The 15,936-nt window shown below is 37.7% G+C and overlaps 1 protein-coding gene across 1 annotated transcript in view; it reads right to left on the bottom strand.

Moving 5' to 3' along the window:
* Positions 1-15,936, bottom strand: part of LOC111155160 (transmembrane protein 108) — a 385,094-nt gene that overhangs the window by 148,955 nt on the left and 220,203 nt on the right. Inside the window, exon 3 of the mRNA XM_022515237.1 lies at positions 10,944-11,029. Coding sequence (XP_022370945.1) covers positions 10,944-10,983 — 40 coding nt within the window. The 5' untranslated portion in view covers positions 10,984-11,029. The remainder of the gene's footprint in view (positions 1-10,943; positions 11,030-15,936) is intronic.

Raw genomic sequence — 15,936 nt, 5'->3', positions numbered from 1 at the left:
TTATTAGAAACATTTTAAGTATGTGAATCTAATTTTTAAGTATAAATTTTATGATATATAAATACAAATCAAGTGCTTCTGACAAAATGCAGTATCCAAATTGAGATGTGCTGTAAGTGCAAATTTTACACATGAAAAAAAGACCTTTGAAAAAAGACCTGGTATAAAAAAAAAAGGAAGCAAATACTTCATTAATAATTTTTTATACTGACTACATGTTGAAATGAAAATGCTTTGGATATATTGGGTTAAATAAAGTATATTATTAGAATTAATTTCACCAGTTTTACTTTTGGAAAAACCTACTAGAAACTCTAAAATTGTGGCTTGTGTTCTAGGTCTATGGAACAGTGCTGATCTAGACCACAATTTCAACCCTCTGTACATGGAATCTCACTTGACAATATAAATCACCCACCAAACCTACTCATTGTTCCTCTGTCCAGTCTATTCTATTTTAACGCCATGTTTGCTGGGGGTCTTCCATGTGCTGGGCACTGTTCTATGCTGGGAATACAGTGTGTTGGCTCTTAGCAGACTTTCCAAATAGAGATGTAAACAATAAAAAATAAGGTACAAAAAACCCCATCAGCCAACTCCATTGCTATGCAGAACTTAAACTAGGATAATATAATGGAGAGAGCCAGGTTATGAGGAAGCTGCTGGGAGGAAGTCTGAACAGCAAGGAGCTGGTCATGACAGGGGAGGGGAAATGGACCATTAAAGGCCCCGAGCAAGAAATAAGTTGAAATACTTGAGGAAGGAAAAGAAAATTAGGATGAATAGAGTACAGAGTGTGGAAGGTGGTGAAGAAAGGAGATCCTAGAATGAGCACTGCACCAGAAATCTGTGAAGTCATGTTAAAAGCCTCTGCTCTATCATCTTGGACAATTTATCCTCTTAATAACCCCGGGGGCAAATAATATATTATGTTAATAAAAATAATTTTAAAAATATTTAAAAAAGATAGCATTAGTTTCTTCATCTGTTAAATGGAGTAGCAATTACTAAAGGAACTTGATTTCGATTCTGAAAACATGATTTTATGATTTTTCCATATAACCTATTTCTTAAAAAAGATTTATTTATTTGAGAGGGAGAGTGAGAGAGAGCACAAGCAGGGTGGAGAAGTAAAGGGAGAGGCAGGAGGAGAGGGAGAAGCACACTGCTTGTTTGGCAGCGAGCCTGATGTTCTTGGGATTATGACCTGAGCCAAACACAGATGCTTAACCAACAGAGGCACTCAGGGGCACCTTTCCATATATTTTAAAGAATTAAAAAACCTGTCTTGCAAACCATGAGACTCTTAATTTCACAAAACAAACTGAGGGTTGCAGGGGGTAGGGGGTTAGGGAGAGGGTGATGGGGTTATGGACATTGGGGAGGGTATATGCTATGGTGAGTGCTGTGAAGTGTGTAAATCTGGCGATTCACAGACCTGTACCCCTGGGGCTAATAATACATCATATGTTTATAAAAAAAATTAAAAAAAAAAACCTGTCTTGGAAAATGAAAGAAAGGAAGCAAATGGAAATATCCTGACCTCTAATCCCTTTCATGATTTAACAATTGCTTATATGATGACTTCCCTTCCTCTTCCCCTTGGTTCTTTTTTTTTTTTTATTTTAAAGAAAATGAAAATTTGATATTTACCCAACTCATTCTCATATAGGATCAAAGGGTAAATTCCTTGTCTAAGAACTCTTTGTCTAAGGGCTCAAGGTCTGCCTCTAAGGAACCCCAATCCAATACACTCACCAAAAGATAAATGAATGTCCTGGCAGTATCAGATCAACTTTTTGAATGAAATATGGGACATTTTTCCCCCCTATGGAATTTTTATAGCTAAGCTATTTAAATAAGATTTAAGATTTATTTTTTAGCTCAATTGTTTTGCATTTACTACAGGTTAAAATAACAATAATCAATGAAATAATGTGATTGCATTTGTCTGAGCCTCGTTTCTCATGCCATTGTGAGCTTCTTAGATGTGACCCCATGTGTTCAGGCAAGAAAGCTATCCAGCCACTCAAACTTCCTTTTAAGCTGCCATTTGCCAACCTTGGGGTGCTGTCCATGCCTCCAGGCCAGAGTTGGAATCTTTTCTTTTTTTTTTTTTTTAAGATTTTTATTTATCTATCTGACAGAGAGAGGTCACAAGCAGGCAGAGAGGCAGGCAGAGAGAGAGGAAGGGAAGCAGGCTCCCTGCTGAGCAGAGAGCCTGACGCCGGGCTTGATCCCAGGACCCCGGGACCACGACCTGAGCCGAAGGCAGAGGCCTAACCCACTGAGCTACCCAGGTGCCCCAGAGTTGGAATCTTAATAATTACCACCCTACACGAAGCACTCCACTCTGGAGCTTCCGATTCTCCCCATTTTTAATCTTTTGCTGCAACCTGGGAAATCAGGGATGACCTAGCAGGTACTGAGGTCATGGTCCTTTATCTAAGTCACTCCTGGACCCTTTTTTCTCTATCTTTAGGGGAAAGTGGGTACATTCTCATTTCTTCATCTAACCAAGGAATTTCTAAGTAAACTGTAACTTTTTTTTTTTTTTTAAAATCTCAGAGGGCTTTGGTACTCTCTCCAATGTCCTCCTATAATTAGCAAGCCTCACAGCAGCTTGCACATAGCCTGAGCTTTGTCCTGCGGGGAGACAGTTGTTTGACTTTGAGAGAACATCTCAGGGAAATCATTAAAGCACTTACACTCAGTGTTAAATAGACTCACAGAAGACAGGACACAGGAATCTCATTCTTGCCTCTTCTCATCAAACACAGCATAATTATGCACCCAGCACTAGCATTCACTGGCAAGGTCAAAAGCATAACCTGTGCAGCAACTACATAATGGACATGGGAATCACATCCAGAGCTATTCTTGCCCTGAGGGCTTACCATCAATGCGTACCTCATGTCCTCTGAAGCTCACAGCCCTACAGTACTTGGTCCATGCAAAACTGTCCTGGGAGCTTTTATACCAGCTCAAACCACGTGTGTGTGTGTGTGTGTGTGTGTGTGTGTGTGAGAAACATTCAGTCCTTTACTACAAACTACAGTTCTCTCTTGGCCTCACATTATGATAAAACTGCTCCAAAAAGCTGTATAAATGGAATAGTTCATTTCTTTATATCATACTCACTCCTGGACCCACAACCGCCACCTACTGAGTACCTATTTTGAACTGGGCAATGTGTGAAGTGCTTCACATACTTAAATTAACAACTCTATGAAGTACAGCAATACTACGATAGAGTCTTTTGAATGATGGTCTCTCAAAAGTTATGCCTATATCTTAACCCTGAAACCTGTGAATATGACCTTATTTGGAAAAAAAGGGTCATTGCAGATATAATTAAGTCAAGGATCTTGAGAAGAGATCATGCTGGATTATCCAGATGGGCCCTGAATCCAATGACAAGTGTTCTTTTAAGAGACATAAGGAAGAGGGGAAGGCCATGTGAAGACAGAAGCAGAGTTTGGAGTGATCCATTCACAAACCAAAGAACATCTCGGAGCCATCAGAATGGAAGAGTCAAGGAAGTGTTCTCCCTTGGAGCCTTTGGAGAAAGTATGGCTCTGCTGACACCTTGATCTCTAACTTCTGGCCTCCAGAACTCAGAGAAAAAAAAATCTGTTGTTTTAAGCCACCAAATTAGTGGTAACTTGTTATGGCAGTCATAGTTTCATAGATGGGAAAACTGATGAAGATCCTCAGGAAGCAAATGAGTAGTGAGACTGGCCACAGTTCATAGGGTACCCTGAATGGTACTGTGGTACTGTCAGAGCAAAGGAAAGGACTTACTTTGGGAGGAGCTGTTAGGATGCCTGCCCAGATAAAGGATTTCTCCTCTTGAGAAGAAAGGCTCAAAAACTTCTGCGGGAGAAAAGCAAAGAGAACAACGAGTCTGTCTGGTGATGGAAACTACTCAAAGAAAAGCAAGTGGAAGGGGAGAACAGGAAGGGGAGATATGACAGCACTGCAAGGGCAATGTGTCTTAGGTTTTGGAAGCCTCTTGGATTCTAGCCTGAGAGTCTCTAGTGTCCATCAAATTTGTAAAGGCAATGGTTACACGTTTCAGAAAAATTTCGGATTACATTTTCTAAAAAGCAAACATGAAGTTGCTGGAAAAAAAAAATCCCCTTTCTCCATTTATAAAATTCTGCTCAGATTTCTCTTATTCAGAACAATCTTCCAGAATTTTGCCAGATCCTGATAAGTTAGAAAATCTCCTGTTAAAACAGCTCCAACTAATGAGGCTTACATGCATTAATGAAAATTCCACTGAGTTGGAATCTGGGTGAGGACATGCTAGACTATCTTTCACATTTCTTTTTAAAAATTTTTAAACAGCTAAACAACAGTGCAATATATCAACAAAAGAAGTTATTTAAGGACAGTACTAACATGGTAACCAACGTTTAGAAATTTTGGAATTTATGAAATGTTTTTAAACCCTTCTCATTTAGTTCTCCCAATAATCATCAGGGTAGATATTATTATACTCATCATCTGTGTACTGTAGCTAAGGAAAATGAAGTGGCTCTGGAAGGTTAAGTACTCTATGCAAAGTCCCATAATTAGTAAGAGAAGTGAGAGCTCAAAGTACAGCCTTTAAATCCAAATTCTGTGCTCTCTCCCACCATATGTTTTAGCAAAAGTGTTTTCATATAGAAAACTGAATTTACTCATGAAGAGTTAACATTTAAATTTGCATAAGGCAACTGTTGTCCTAAGTGTGAGCATGACTTCCCTCATCTACATTCCTGCCAACCATGTAATAGAAAGTACTTAGAAAAAAAATAAAGTGTTCAAAAGTCATAAAATTGTTTCTTTAAAATATTTTATTCCTCAGCCTTCACTAGAATTGCTTCCAATGAGAAGGTCTTTTTAAGGTTTGTTTAATCTGTATAAGAGAGTTTGTTGACTTATAGAAATTTAAAAATCACAACTTGAAATATAAAAGACATTAAATCAACATGACACCTTTAAAGACCCAGTATGCTTAACTTCCTGGGTTAATGTCACATTTGAAATTGTCACTTCCTCAATTTTTCTGTGTGAATGATGTTTCCTTCAGAACCAAAAGAACCAGTTCTCCCTAGAGAACATTTGCAATTTTTTTCTTGATTTGCAAAAGAATTATCCAGCATGAAGCAGGGAAGAAATAGTCTTATAAAATCAAGTTCCAAAATGGACCCACTGTAGTAAATAGAGCCAAGGGCCCCTCTTGTGTTTTCCCTTTGCTTTATTTCTAATCCTAGCTAGTCCACTCTTAGTGCCTTTGTTATTGCTTAAACAGAGTAAAAACTAACTTCCAGTGTATCCTAAAGAGTAACACAAAAATTCAAATTCTAACATTTTCTAATTTTACAACACTGTGCTTCTGCTCATTCCCTCCCTAACATCTCTTTTGCTCTTCCTTCCTAACTCACTCTGGTTTTGTTCCAAGATCTATTTTACCACTATGCAGCTCAAGTGATAACAGAGAAGCTGAAAGCTTCTTCCTGCTCCAAGATAGCCTTTCGTAAGTCTAAGACAGTGATTTTCAAAGTGTGGTCCCAGGACCAAAGTTTTGGTATCACTGGAAATTTAGAAATGCAAATTACTGTCCCTACCCCACATCTACTGAAGCAGAAACTCTGGGGGTGGGGCCAAGCAATCTCTGTTTATTTTTTTTTTTAAAGATTTTATTTATTTATTTATTTGACAGAGAGAGATCATAAGTAAGCAGAGAGGCAGGCAGAGAGAGGAGGAAGCAGTCTCCCCACTGAGCAGAGAGCCCGATGTGGGGCTCGATCCCAGGACCCTGAGATCATGACCTGAGCCAAAGGCAGAGGCTTTAACCCACTGAGCCACCCAGGCGCCCCAGCAATCTCTGTTTAAACAAGTCTTCAGGTGATGCTGTTGCATGACTAAGTTTAAAATCATTGATCTAAGCCAGTGATTCTCAACCCTGGCTGCTTATTAGAATCATCTAATGCCCAGTCACCACACTCTCCCCACTCCTTCCCCTAAAGATTCTGATTTAATTGATATAGGGTAGGGTTTGAGAAAGGGAATTTGTTAAAAGCTTCCCAGGTGATTCTAGTCAAAAGTCAGATTTGAGAAACACTGATGAAAGCCAATCAGAATAATCCAGCCTAAAATACTGAACAGTAGTTCTGATGAAACAGATTCCTCCATTTCCATAATGCTGACTGAAGACCAAATGTGTCATTACCATTATTATAGCCACTGGTGGGAGCATGAGAGAAACAGCAGACTGATAAATTGCTCTTTGTTACTAAATAGGACATGCTCTTTTATTTCCTCAAGAGCAGTCTTTAGTAGCTTCAAGAGTGACAGATTTGCAAGAGGTTGTGGACAGACAATCCAATAGCTATTGGCAGTGAAGGCACACTCAACTGCTATGTTTTGTAAGGAGGGGTGAAAATCATTTGGAAAAGAATTTGTGGTCAGCCAGGATTTGGACCCAAGCAGTCCATGCAGAATCCAAGCCCTTAATCATGGCTGCCACACTGTTACTCTCTGGGGAGGTTATGAACAAGCAGTGTAAAAGGCAAGGGAAGACACCTTGAAAGGTGGTGGGGGAGATGAAGATCCTTCATTTCATGTGCATTCATAATGCAATATGTTTATGATTGCCTGGAACATCTAGAAGAGCCTAAGTTTTTGGAGTCAATACTGGTTTGGACCTACACTGACCTGAATTTATGATTTACATCAACTCCCCCTCCTCACTCTCAGGGAAAAATTTCTTCTCATTTATCAGGAGAAACAACCCATGAAGACAGATACATGACCCAACTTAAGTTAGTCCACTATATGCAGAGCATGCAGCAGCAAGCAAGATGCATTAATAATAATACAGAGCATGATATAAGAAATATAAATGGCTGAGTATAAAGCAACACTTAACTAACTAAATAATCACTCCTTAACTCTGAGTATCCAAACAACTTTGGTTTGAATAGATATCGGTATATAAAAATTTACTTTCATAAACCCATAATTATTTGAGTCTTCTTAACAATAAAGTAGCATGGTATATAGCACCTAGAAAGAGATCAGATTGGCTAACTCGGGACTTAGTGCCTCCCCATAGTGTCATGTTCTTTAAGGTTTGTGATGATCCTTCTTACTTTCCATTATTACTTCTTTTAATTAAAAAAATGTGATATGGCTTGGGAAAAGCAGTCTTGATTATGTCAACTCCTTCTCTGCAGAATGGGATTAATGAAAATTAATGTCCCATTTGTTTTGATATTCTGACGTATTCTGAGGATCAAATTCTATGAAAATGTTTTGTGAACCAGAAAGTTCCATGTAAATGTTACAGCAGAGCTCCTGGTTAGGTTGTACCCCTCTCTTCTAGACAGAAGGCCTAATAAGAAAAATGGCATTTATTGCAGGTCTTCTATGTGCTGTGTTATCTCACTCAACACTATCTTACATAGTGGGTGGTCATATCCCATTTTACATATGAGGTCCATGGAGGTAAAATAATTTATTTAATATAAGCCACCTATTAAGTGGGCTAGGATTTGAACCCAGGTCTGCAGCTCAAAAACCCAGGTATTCTTAGCATTAGCTTCACACCTACCTTATGGCATAAAAAAGAAAAATGTATGCAGTATTTGTTTTTTACAGAACTGTGAAGGTTCTCATCATCATCCTCATCCTCAAATTCTCAGTTGTTCCAAAGTATCATATAAAATATGTTAAACTTTCCCAAAGGGCTAAAACTGGCAGGATGAAACAGTACTGTACTGTGAGATAGAGCTCAAGAAATAAAACAAATTAGACACAGTCAGTTGTTATAAAAGTAAAATAAGACCTCAATTTCCCTGCCTACCAAAGACTGAATCCCTTAGCCCCTATCAGACACAAATAGCCCCAGTGACTATTGATTATGATGCAGTAATCCAGAGACAGCCTGGATTTTCTTTCTTTTTTCCTTTCTTTCTTTCTTTCTTTTTTTGTTTCTTTCTAAGCTCCATCTGACATCACTAATAGGATGCAAGCATTATCAATCAGGGGTTAGAACCACCCCTAACTAGCCACAGGGACAGCAGAAGGGCCACACACTGATTTTTTTCTGTGTTTGGTGGAGGCACCAGGCCCGATGGGAAAAAAAAGGGCATAAACAAAGAGGTCAGAGAAACCTGGGTATGAATTCCAATTCCATCACTCAGTCACCCTGGGCCAGTTTGAGTAACATTTCTTCATCTTGAAGCATTTGCCTCTGGAATGAATGAGATGATATAGGGAGGCTAATAAGCAGATGTCTGTGAACTCATTTGGCACTCAAGTGTGAGCAGACTCTGATGACAAAGACAACTCACGAACTCATTCATGTTCAGTAGTAATTGCTTTTTCATTTTTTTCTAAACAAATTCAATAGTGGACTAAAGAGGACTAAAAATTCTTACTGTTCTTCCCTTTGAGAGTTGGAGTCCAATACCTCTTCCCTCCATGAAGGATGGACTTAGTGACTCCTTTGGCCAATACAGTATGACTGAAGTATTGCTCTTGGGTTTCCCAGCCTAATTCATAACAAGCCTTGTAGGTTTTGCCCTGCCTTATAGCTGTGAGCTGTCATGTAAGAAGTCTGACTACCCTGAAGCCACTACGCTGTGAAGAAGCCCCACTTTGTCACATGAAAAGGCCTCAGGGAAAAAAGATGTTAGGTGGGCCCTAGGCTGGTCCAGCCTCCAGTCCAGATCCCAGACACTGTGGAGTCTCTACCAACCCCTATCCAAATGGCAGGTGCTTGAGCAATGTAAGTGATTGCTGTTGCTTCAAGCTACAAGATTTGGGGGTTGTTTGTTATGCAATAAAATATAACCAGAACACTCTACCAGGATTTTCTCTCAAATTAAAAACTTCAATTTGTTGGGTTACATAAAGTAACATAGTAAGTTTATATTGACCCTGTAGTTCTCAAGTCTGTTTCAGACACCGGAAAAACAAACAAACATATTGTTTGTGGACAGCTCTAATCCAAGTGTAACTTAGTAACTGGCTGAGGAATGACATAGACCCACTACTGAGTGCCTATGTGTGCCAGAGTTTAAGTTAGCTTGGTTTTATTAAATACCAAATTCTGTTGAGAAAAAAGTGCTATACATAACGACCCCTCATCTCTAGGAAATTGTGAAAAACACTCCCTGAAGTGAGACTAATTGACCTACAGCCCCAGTGCTTGACCATCCCAGCTCTACAAATCTGGACTCCCACAGCCAGCTACCTAATAACCAGGGTGGTTTAAGAGGCACCACAACCTACCTCCTAACTAGTTGGAATACCTACGCTGGGCTGCTTGCTTTCCAGGCAAGGCTGCAAACAATGAAACTGTTAAGACAGTGATTTATATAGATATCCAGTTAATGTTTGAGCAAAACCCCTTCAGTTTTCACATAGGCTCCACTTGGGAGGATGGGCCTCATTAGCATAAGACTTGATCTCTCTCTGACTCATGGAATACTTAACCAAAGCCTTTCAAATCTTATAGACGTTATAACATTACACAAAGTTTGGGGCATACAATCAGCATAGGTGAACTCAACAAACATTTTGCTGCTTTCCTAATCTGCTAAACTCTCTTTCATTTCCTGTTTCTTCCTCCTGCAAAGCCTGCTTCCCCTTCTTGGGTAGGGATAGAGTGTGCGCGCGCGTGCGCGCGTGTGTATGTGTGTGTATATGTGTGTGTGTGTGTGTGTGTGTGTGTGTGTGTGTGTGTGTGTAATCCTATTTAACCTTCAAATGTCCACTCTCCCATCAAGGCAGACTTAATTATTCAGTGATGACATTGCTTCTTTAATCTATAAAACCTTTTTCCTGACAAGCAAGTTTACCATTAAAAAAGGGCAACAAACCCACAGTTCTATAGGATGCGTGGAGAAAAGAACATGAGAGAGTCCATATAATGTGGTGACATTTCAACAGTCTGAAAACAGGGTGATATGATTTGTGTTTCAGGGATTAGAATTCAGTGGCAGAAATAAGCTAATTAAAACACTTAACCAGAATGCCTTCTATACATAAACTGCTTTGCACTGGGGGTGCAACATAATCTGAACGAATAAATTTTAAGGGGGAACTGGTGATTTGAATCTCAATCTCTTATGTTATTTTCTTGGCAAAAGTTAAAAAGGAACCATCCAGTCTAGGAAAGATAGATCTTCTATATACTTCAGCAAGAACCAGACAAGCAGAATGAACTCCAAGTTTTTCCTGGAATTTTTTCAACTCAGTGGCTTTGGTTTAACCTGATGTGGACAATGTCTATTGTCCCAAGTGAGTGAACCTGAACATCAAACCCACCAGCTGGTATTGGTTTTGATGTTCATTCAGTAACAATTGCAATCCCAAAGGTTATACAGTCACTCTGCGGCATCTGGAGATTTGTGGCATAACCTCCAAAACACATGAGCAACATGCATGAAGTCATAATCAAACATTTTTTCATTCTACCATCAAACCGAAAGAAATCACATTTTTAACACTCATTATTTAAGAACACACATAACTAAGCAAAATACTCCAAGCCAAAGGCTGTACAGTCACCGAATGGTAATAGCTTCTATGTGACAAAATCCAGAAAACACCATCTATCATTCCTTCTCCATAAGGAAGCTACAGAAGCTCATACTGTAACATTTTATTCTGCCACAAAACCAGGAGCAATAATGCTTTTGACACTCATCCTTGAATTAACTATTCTTAACCTGCCAATTTAGGATTATTATAACAGTCTACATTACAACTGATGCCTAAAGCAATAAAATGACTTAATGCTTGATACTTTAAGTATCTAGATGAAGCAGAGGGAAAATTTTCTATTGAGCAAAACCTGGTCTTCTTCAAGAAAATGCTTAAGTTTCTGGCACTGGACAATTAATGGGTTATATTCTAAAAGAAAAGTGATATCAACTTACTTAATAGTTGGCAATAGAGGGCCTGTAAACTTCTCTTCATGGTATCATCTGGTCCTGCTTGTCCTCCAGTTTATTCATGATTCTGTCTAGGAAATCGGGAAAAGAAAATTGTTACATCTGGTGAACATAATTCAATTCAACAAATCAGAAAGAATTCCACTCAACATGATCCTGTTTGTAAAGCCTAAAATCCCTAGATTTGAAGAGGAAAATCTTGAAGAGGATATACTGTAGTCTAATTTACAACAGTCTGTTACATAAATACCAGTTCATCAATTGGTTAAATCCTGAAAACTATACATATACTAAAGGAAACTCATGGGCAACTAGACAGTGAGAGTCTGACTTAGGAACTTTTGAGGACTTCCAATTAACACCTCCTGACTCTCTAGTTTTTAAACAGGAGAAACAAAAAAAAATTCCTAATCTTATTTCCGTTATGGTGTTCAACCAAACAAAACAACCCAAAAAGCTTAACCACACTTGAAATTGTATCATGTTAAATAACTTTTCCATTATTTTCTGGTTATAAAGGATAATCCAGTTCAGAATATTTGGAAAATACAGCTAAATGAAATAGAGATAATATATAAGAAAATACAAATTACCTATCTCTGCAGCTTTTCAATGTGCATTTCGATTGGTCTGTCTCATTTTATCTATTATATTTTTTGTTTTTAAGTAGGCTCTATGCTCAGTGTGGGACTTGAACTTACCACCCTGAGATCAAGAGTCATATACTCTACTTACTGAGTCAGCCAGGTGCCCTCTTTATTGTACATTCTAATTTTTCTTCCTAGCAGAAAAATCTTCTTGTGTTACTATTACTTTACTACTTTATTTTAAATGGCACACAGTATTTCCTTAAGGTTAATTCCTAGAAATGGAATTACAAGGACCCTATTTAAGGCTTTTGAAATATACTGCCAAACTACCCTTCATTAGTACCAGTATATGAGGCTATTTATTAGACTACAATCTACCCAATGTTGGAAATTGATAATTTCTTCATATCTTTCCCAGTACATAGCAAATATTTCATCTCATTGCTTTAGTTTGCATTTTATAAGTTTATTAATCATTCGTATTTTTAAAATTTTTAGTTCACATTTGACAAAGATTCCTTTTTTTTTTGGACATAGATTCTTTACTAAGGTTCCTAAACCTTCTCCTAAGTCCATTCATGAACTTCCTCATAAAGCCTAGTTTTTAGTAAGACCTAGATTAGCAAACTGCTAATCAGTTTGACTAGAACCCTCTACTCTCAATATCTGATCAGGTTCCTTATCCTCCATCAGACACTAGGTGGTAATTACCCTGGCCTGTCTTTAGCAAGAATCTTATTAGGTTAGTTTAGCCAGAACCATTTACCCCTGATGTTTCCTCTTAGTAATTTTCTATCCACTGACCACCCTCCCCCACCAATCACTGGCTATAAATGGCCACCTGCCTAAGCCGTATTTGCAGTTGAGCCCAATCTCTCTCCCCCACTATAAAATCCCATTGCATTGCTCCCCATACCTACCCTGACTAGAGCCTGACTCACCATCTTTAACAAATGTCACTGAATATCCTTTTCTTTAACACTTTAATGACTCTCTACTGGCATGCTGGGTTATTTTCTCATAATACCTCAAGTAAAACTAATTTATCTTTCAAATGGTTTTGTTAAGATATAATTCATGCATTATAAAATTCAGCCTTTGAAGTATATAATTCAGTGGTCATTAGTATATTCAAGTTGTGTAACCATTAATATCTAATTCCAGACCATTTTTCATCACTCTAAAAAAGCAAAAAACAAAAACCAAAAAACAAATAAAACTGAAAAACAAAACCTCAAAACTCCTAAGTTTATTCGCAGTCATTTCCTTTCTCCCCTCCTCCCAGTCCCTGGCAACCACTAAACAACTATAGATTTGCTCATTCTGTATATTTCACATAAATAATATAAAATGTATAGTTTGTATCTGGCTCTTTTACTCAGCATAATGTTTCTTAGGCCTGTCCATGTTGTAAAACATGCTTCCCCCCCTTTTTATAAGAATGAGAAACAGAAACAAACACACACAGTCATGGTTAGAGAGGCCTTCCTTAGTGCAGGATTACATAAACAGTTGCCTGTATTTTCTTTTGATATTTTTATTTATTTTAGATATGTTTCTGGACTTTGTGTTACATTTTACATCTCCGTTTGCTCATTCTCCCACTATAACAATATGTGTTGTTTAAATTAAGCTCTTGGTAAAGTTAGTCCTCCATTACTACTCTTTTAAGATTTATCTTGTTCTCTGAATGTTTTTCCCCTAAACTAACTTTATCATTTTATTAAATTCTGGAAAAAATATCATTGGTATTATAGTTGCAATTATCTTCCACTTGCTTTAAAGACTTGATCTCTTCAAAACCAAGTGTGGTGAGAAGAAAGATAACATTTTAAAAGCTGTAGCTCTGAAGATCAGAAGAATTCTTTTCAGAGAGTAAGAAGCACTTTTTTGGGGTGTATGCACCATAGCTCAATGACTATGTAGAACCCCACCTACCACCCTAAGCGTGATCTAGATGAGGAAGAGGTAGAGAAAGAGATAAATTTTTTCTCTTTATAATTCTCTAAAATTTTTCTCTTTATAATTTTCTGTAATAAGACTTCAGTTCCAAAAAGCTAGGAAAGACGGGTTAATCAGTCCAGAAATCAGAGGCTGCAGAGATTATACAAGACATGGAGAGACACAGAAAAAGAGCAATTCCAAAAGAAAGAAGTAGGTGGGACCTAAGAATAAAAGATAACATGAGAAATTCCTTAGGATGACCCATAAACTTTAAAATGTATCAAATTTTTTATTGCTTGTTTTATGCTGTTTTTACTTATACACTACACCTATTCTCCGCCACAATGCTTTCCCACCATGAGTACCCTCAAAATCTCAGCAAAAGTTTCATGCAAAATAGTCTTGTATTAGTGGTGCTCAGCTGGGCAATGATAGAACAGAAACTACATCTCAAGATAAGGGTGACCAGGAACAGGAAGGTGCCACAGGAGTCCTAAGCAATGGTTAGTGGGCATCTGTGGAGGACTTAGGACATAGTAAGCACTCAATTGTAAAGTGAGTAAACATATGAATGAATACATAAATGATTAAGTAACAGGAGAGCAGAGAAACAGTTGTTTATATTGATCAAGGGGAATGTAAGCCCCTTAGGCATCTCTAGAAATGCTTAGAGGTTTCTGAGAAACTGTTAGATTTTTGACAGTACGTGCAATAGAGACATTTTATTCACATATCAAAGAAACAACTGAGCACAAAAATCTGGGACACCTGGTATATCTGGATTGCACAGGGCTATCCCAACTATAAGCACCATATAGCTTGTATTTATTCAAATTTAATATTTAGATCTTTTTATAGATTTTGTAGTTTTGTACAGTTTTGTCAAATTCATTCCCAGGCGCATGTATACACACACACACACATGCACACACACATATATACTTGCCATTGTGATGGAATTTCTGCTTCCATTATATCTTCAAATTGCCTCTATATGAAAATAACTGAGTTTTGTATATTCATTTTGCGACCTAACCAAACTCACTTAGTTCTAATGATGGTTTCTCACCTGAGTCTCTTGGATCAGTTGGTCTGCTTTGGACAGACAGAGAGGCACGGTAAGATTCCACCTAAAGCCATTTTTTAACCAGATAGTAGGAAACACTAATTTTATCTGGTCCCTCAGGGAATACTTAGGACCTCCACGAATGACAACAAATTTCTGGGATGAAATTCTAAGAAAGTATAGTTTACAGCCAAGTGGTAGAAGTAAGAGAGGATGATGAAAATATCTGTCCAAACGCAGATACAGTGGCACAAGTGGGGGTCTCACTGATTATTAGCCCACAGTAAACAAAGAGGTGCAAGTAACCTGAACCACTCCTTAAAGAAGGTGAGCCTAACAGAATCTTGCCTCTCTCCTCTCTGACTTAAATGGAACACACTTACATCTATTCCATTGATTCAGGAAGGGAAATTTCTCTTTCACAGATCACTTAAAATGTTTAATTAGAAATGTCCACGTAGCAGGGAAGAAGTAATAAAGAGCCAAATAAAAAGCTCTTATGTGATATGCAAGTTGACTTGAAATGACAGGTTCCCATAGAGAATAAGGAATAGCTAGGAAAATCCTGGAAAACAACATAAAAATTCAACAAAGTAGGGACAGGGTGAAGAGGGACTGCCAGCCCTAGGAGCCATTAAAACATACTCTAAAGCTTCTACATAATAAAAAACTATAAAACCATTTGATATTAACACATGAATAGACCAAATTTTATATGGAAATTTATACGATAAAGGCAGAATATTAAATTAATAGGCAAAATGATGAACTTTTTGAGATACTAGAAGATTATATGGGAAAATGTAAAATTGTACTAACTCCAAATACGAAATACTAGCATAAATTCCAAAGGACCAGATCTTTAAATGGTAAAAAAAAAAAAAAAAATGTATACAAATACTAGAAAAAAGGGCAAATTCTTCTACTGGGAGTAGAGAAGCTTTGTTAAATCTAAAAGTTTGAAGCAATAGAAAAATATAAACTTTATTACATAAAAAATTACAAAGTAGGGGCACCTGGGTGGCTCAGTGGGTTAAAGCCTCTGCTTTCGGCTCAGGTCATGATCCCAGGGTCCTGGGATTAAGCCCCACATCAGGCTCTCTGCTTGGCGGGGAGCCTGCCTCCCCCCACCTGCCTGCCTCTCTGCCTGCTGATCTCTGTCAAATAAATAAAAATCTTAAAAAAAAATTACAAAGTAAAAACTATAATATAAATGAAAATACAAATAATATACAAATAAAAAAATACAAATGAAAACCTAGAAAAAATGTTCAGCTTATAAAAAGCAAAGAGTTAATATCCCTAAAATTCACTTATAACCCCCAAATCAATTCTCACAATGCATTAGCAATCATTTGCACACATGCTCAGAGTGGGG

Source organism: Enhydra lutris, unplaced genomic scaffold (genome assembly GCF_002288905.1).
Source record: "Enhydra lutris kenyoni isolate GAN:26980312 unplaced genomic scaffold, ASM228890v2 scaffoldscaffold39, whole genome shotgun sequence".
Lineage (NCBI taxonomy): Eukaryota > Metazoa > Chordata > Mammalia > Carnivora > Mustelidae > Enhydra > Enhydra lutris.
The sequence above is the reverse complement of the archived record's forward strand: the minus strand, read 5'-3'. Positions and strand labels throughout refer to the sequence as shown.